Consider the following 3,916-nt stretch of genomic DNA (forward strand, 5'->3'; position numbering starts at 1 on the left):
AGGAATTTATGTTCTAATTTTTCATCTCAAGTGTCAACTCTGATCAATTGGGAGTGGCTGTCTAGAATAAAGTGTTGAAAATTTTGTCTACCACAGACACTTGTAGAGAGAAGTAGCAATTTGAAATGGATGCTTGCTGATCTTGATCTAAGTTCTCCTAAATGTGTTCAGTAACAGTATACATATAACTCTCTTTCCAATTCTGTTTATTTCTGGTCCCCAGCCCTTAACCAAGGTAATGACACTTAAAAATACTACCTTAAAGTCACAACATTTTAAGCTTCAAGGAAAATTTGTGCAAGTATAACTTCCCACAACTCCAAAAGCATGAATTACAAGGATACTTATAAAGCAGTCCTTATGATTCAGGGCCCTAATGACTGAGGTATTAGAAATTCAGTCAAAAAGCATATTTTTTTATTTTTTATTTTTGAGACGGAGTCTTGCTCTGTTACCCAGGCTGGAGTCCAATGGCATGATCTCGGCTCACTGCAACCTCCGCCTCCTGCGTTCAAGCAATTCTCCTGCCTCAGCCTCCTGGGTAGCTGGGATTACAGGCACATGCCACCACATCTGGCTAATTTTTGTATTTTTATTTTTATTTATTTATTTATTTAGATACAGAGTTTCACTCTGTTGCCCAGGCTGGAGTGCAATGGTGTGACCTCAGCTCATTACAACCTCCACCTCCCAGGTTCGAGTGATTCTCCTGCCTCAGCCTCCTAAGCAGCTGGGATTACAGGTGCCCGCCACTACACCCGGCTAATTTTTTGTATTTTTAGTAGAGACAGGGTTTCACCATGTTGGCCAGGCTGGTCTCGAACTCCTGACATCAAGTGATCCACCCACCTCAGCCTCCCAAAGTGCTGGGATTACAGGCATGAGCCAATTTTTTGTATTTTTAGTAGAGATGGGGTTTCACCATGTTGGCCAGGCTGGTCTCGAACTCCTGACATCAAGTGATCCACCCACCTCAGCCTCCCAAAGTGCTGGGATTACAGGCATGAGCCACTGCACCTGGCCATTTTTGTATTTTTAGTAGAGACAGGGTTTCACCATGTTGGCCAGGCTGGTCTCGAACTCCCGACCTCAAGTGATCCACTGGCCTCAGCCTCCAAAAGTGCTGGGATTACAGGCATGAGCCACTGCACCCGGCCCCAAAAGCATGTATTTGATGCATATTCTGTATCAGCACCAAGTGCTGAGGACATAGCAATGAACTTAATCCCTGCCATTGTGGAGCTTATATTTTAGTAAACAACGTTAAGAGTGGTAGAAGCATGTAAGGATAAGCATTCTCTTAGAAAGTTGAGGCTCTTCCAGCTTTGGAAATAAGAGCTCACTGTTACCTCAGAGAGAAAGTGGAGGAGGTTCTGGTGGCTGGCTTTCTTTGCTGCTTCCTGAGATTCCTCACTGCCTCCGTCCCCAACAAGCAGTTCACTAGGTTCTCTCCCTGGGCTGCTTTCCTCTAGTTCCTCAGCTTCTGGATCCTCAGTTTCCCTCCAGCTGCCCACATCAAGATCCAGACTGGAGTCCCATGAGCTGAAGAGGGACCTGCAGTCATTGCTCAACTCAGAGTCATTGGGATAATCTTGTTCAGAATCCAACCAAACGCACTTATGTCCCATCTGTAAATACACAGGAAAAAAATGCATTAAATTCATTCAAATAAATATTCCTGAGGCATCTCCATCTCCCGAGTTCAGTAGAAAAATAAGGGGCCAGAAATTTATCTGTATTCAAGTATTCATCATTAGGAAGAATTAAAATCTTGCTGAAGGGAGACATGAAATTATATTTGTCTCTGGGAAGAAAGAAAAAGCCCTATGTCAGTATAACAGAGATATTACACTATACAATACAGTATAATAGAGATATTAATATTACCTGATAATTATTTTTACTTGGAATTCCTCATACACCAAAAGAAGGGAAAGAACTGGAGCATAGCTAGCTCAATTATTTTCCTCTAGTCCAAATCATCCATAACTAAACCATAAGGCAAACAAATTGAGGGGGCAGGGGATATTTTCTCAGTGTATAAACATTTTTAACCTATGAACCATTAAATCTTCAAAACACACTTTAGGATTGCCTTTGGCATCCTTCTGGTCATATCCAACTTGATACTGAGAAACATCAAGCTTGAAATATATCTTCCCTTGCTCTCATTACACCACTATCTTTGTTTTCTTACATCTTTCTTTGTCCTCTCCCTTTTACAACTTTCAATAAATCCCTACCTTCTATGTTCCTGCTTGGTCCTCCGCTTTCTTATTAATGTATTTTTTTAAAATGTATATATACTTTGAAGTTTCAACTTTGACCTCCATTCAGGTGGCTCCTAAATCTCTCCACCTTTACTTATATGAATTCTGGTCTCATTTCTCCATGCATCCAAAAGTCAATTCCCTTTAGATGCTCTACCACCTGCTGTAACATTTCTAAAATAAAAATCACATTTCCTCTATCTCCAAAATCACTGCTTCTTCCCAATTTCTTTATCACCATCACATTTTCTTTGTTTTGTTTTGTTTTGTTTTTGTTTTGTTTTGTTTTTAGAACAAAGTTTCACTCTCGTTGCCCAGGCTGGAGCGTAATGGCGCAATCTCGGCTCACTGCAACCTCTGCCTCTGGGTTCAAGTGATTCTCCTGCCTCAGCCTCCTGAGTAGCTGGGATTACAGGTGCCCACCACCACGCCCGGCTAATTTTTGTATATTTAGTAGAGATGAGGTTTCACCATGTTGACCAGGCTGGTCTTGAACTTCTGACCTCAGGTGATCCATCCGCCTTGGCCTCCCAAAGCACTGGGATTACGGGCGTGAGCCACCACGCCCGGCCCCATCACCATTTTCTTAGTCTACAGAACCCACAATTCTTTTTTGACCCTTCCTTCTCTTATATTCAGTAAGCAAGTCCTCTTCCCAGTTTTCTCCCACAATGTTTTGTCAGTGTCCATCCTTTCCTGAACAAATGTCATAGTCTCCTAGTCAGTTTTTCTATCTTTAATCCTATCTGCTCTCAACAAATATAGTTATTCTACTCAAGGCTTTGTAACAGCTATCACCCTAAATATAAATTTCTCAACCTGCCAAAGTCCTCCATAAATTTAGCCTTATTTTGTTCCCTTCACTCACATGTACACCTCCCTATTCCTTAGTGTAATTCCTGTTCTAATTACATTTGTCTCCATATTGCCACCCACCACCCCCATCAGATGCCTACACCTTCCATTCGGTTTGCTAGTCTCATTTATCACCTTCTCTACCAACTCAAAACGTATGTCCTTTAATGGACCTTTTCCACACACTTCTCCCAACTTTTAGAGCTTGCGTTTATAGCACATGCCTGTTTGCAGACTGCTTTGGGACTACAATGTTATTTTTTATATTCCTTTCTTGTCTACAACATGTCCATGTAACAAGGAATTTCATTTTCTAATTCCTGGACTAATTGAACACCTTTCCATCACCTCACAAAGACTGTATCTTCTCTTCCTTAGCATCCTAATACAGTTCTATTAAAGACAAAAAGATCTGTGACTTCTAATCATATCCTCTTAAACCCCCTTCTCAAGAAGGCTTTGACTGTTAGACCAGGCTCCAGTGGGACATCTAAATATTTACTTTGTTATAGTGATATTCATCTAATACTCATTTTTTCATCGTAGCCATCTGTTTATAGTAAAAATTTCATAACTTTTTTTTTCTTTTGAGATGCAGTCTTGCTCTGTGGCTGGGCTGGAGTGCAATAGCTCAATCTTGGGTCACTGCAACCTCTGCCTCCCAGGCTCAAGCAATTCTCCTGCCTCAGGCTCCCCTGTAAGTGGGATTACAGGCGCCCGCCACCACGCCTGGCCAATTTTTTGTATTTTTAGTAGAGATGGGGTTTCACCATGTTGGCCAGGTTGGTCTC

At 41.6% G+C, this 3,916-nt stretch overlaps 1 protein-coding gene across 1 annotated transcript in view; it reads right to left on the reverse strand.

Annotated features, from left to right (window-relative positions):
• Nucleotides 1–3,916, reverse strand: part of BRD8 (bromodomain containing 8) — a 42,492-nt gene that overhangs the window by 13,116 nt on the left and 25,460 nt on the right. Inside the window, exon 21 of the mRNA XM_011935291.1 lies at nt 1,350–1,628. Coding sequence (XP_011790681.1) covers nt 1,350–1,628 — 279 coding nt within the window. The remainder of the gene's footprint in view (nt 1–1,349; nt 1,629–3,916) is intronic.

This window comes from Colobus angolensis, unplaced genomic scaffold, assembly GCF_000951035.1.
Source record: "Colobus angolensis palliatus isolate OR3802 unplaced genomic scaffold, Cang.pa_1.0 Scaffold142, whole genome shotgun sequence".
NCBI classification, from domain to species: Eukaryota; Metazoa; Chordata; class Mammalia; order Primates; family Cercopithecidae; genus Colobus; species Colobus angolensis.